At 51.5% G+C, this 1,224-nt stretch overlaps 2 protein-coding genes across 2 annotated transcripts in view; one reads left to right on the top strand and one right to left on the bottom strand.

Annotated features, from left to right (window-relative positions):
• Positions 1 to 1,224, top strand: part of lrba (LPS responsive beige-like anchor protein) — a gene marked incomplete at its 5' end in the record, with an annotated part of 190,396 nt that overhangs the window by 109,886 nt on the left and 79,286 nt on the right.
• mab21l2 (mab-21-like 2) overlaps positions 7 to 1,224 on the bottom strand; it is a 1,482-nt gene continuing 264 nt past the window's right edge. The window contains 1 exon segment of the mRNA XM_035660013.1: positions 7 to 1,224. This exon segment is cut by the window's right edge and continues 12 nt beyond it. Coding sequence (XP_035515906.1) covers positions 301 to 1,224 — 924 coding nt within the window. The 3' untranslated portion in view covers positions 7 to 300.

The raw sequence follows: 1,224 nt of genomic DNA, 5'->3' as shown, positions 1-1,224 counted from the left end.
TTCTTTCACTTAACGATTTTGTGCATATATTTAAATAAAAGGTTCTTCACTTTGTGAAAACATTTAAAGAAGACAACTAAAAGTTATTACATTTATCTGAAAATGTACCTTCACTTTCTCTCTGGCAGTGGCCCAATTGCTCCATTTAAAAAGGGTTTTGTGGTTTGCTCGCTGCATTATTTTGTTACTGATTTTTTCTTTTTTTCTTCACATTGCTTGGACAATCAGTTGCAGAATCATCTTTGTCCTTCTCTGAAGTTTTATCCCAAAATGTCTCTCGGCTCTGTCTCGACAATCACTTTATAGTTTGTCCAAACTTTTAGCATTGGTGAGGATTTCCCTCGCTAGTCTCCACGTCTGCTTAGCAGCAGCCTCCAGGGCTGAGTGAGGCTTTCCCTGAAACAAGTCCAAGTTTGGCAAGAAGTAGTGGGGACATCTGCGGCACTGCAGACAGGATATGAGCTGCAGCAGGATGCCATTCAGTCGGTCTCCGAGGCAAGACTCGTCCCAGTCGGTCTCTCTCGGGTGTTTCTCGCACTCGTACAGCAGCAGGGTCTTCATGTGGTAGTTGTGGAGCGGCTGTCCCGGTAGCTCCAGGTGACGGTCCCTCAAAGTCTTGAGGACGGACAGACACTTCTTCCTGCAGCCGGCCATCAGCAGCCTGTTCTCGGCCTCGCTAAACTGCAGGACCCAGGCGTCGCTCTCTGCGGAGCTCTGCTTCCCCGTTAACGAGTAGCACTCTTTGGAGAGGAGGTTAAAACCCTCGGCTTTAACCTCTGCTACCCGGTTAGGACCGGGCCACGGGATGTGGGGCATAGGCCACTGAGCTGCACTCCTAGGCCAAATCCCAGTGCACTTGAACGCGGGGGTGATCTGCACCACATACCTCTCCCTGATCCGTAGTTTGACCTCGCTGGTGTCCGCTACCATCTTTACCACGTCGCGGTAGCTGCATTTATCCACGGCCTGCGCCACCAGAGTCTGAAACCTGGAGCGGATCTTTCTGGCTGACAGGTACCCCGAGGCGGTGATGAACTCGACCCACAGCGACATGCTCCTTTTACGGCCATCGCTCAGCTTCAGCACCGCGCAGCCGGGCAAGGAGCCGTCATCCACAAAGTTGAACACCCCCATTTGGTTGAGGTAAAGCACCACCTCGAACTCATTGGGGGAGATGACCTCCATCCCCTCATAGCGCGCGTCTATCTCACTGAGCGAGCTGAT

Source organism: Morone saxatilis, unplaced genomic scaffold (genome assembly GCF_004916995.1).
Source record: "Morone saxatilis isolate NCDOM2014 unplaced genomic scaffold, NCSU_SB_2.0 Contig17, whole genome shotgun sequence".
NCBI classification, from domain to species: domain Eukaryota; kingdom Metazoa; phylum Chordata; class Actinopteri; family Moronidae; genus Morone; species Morone saxatilis.
Note: the sequence above shows the minus strand (reverse complement) of the source record. Positions and strands in the feature narration are given on the sequence as shown.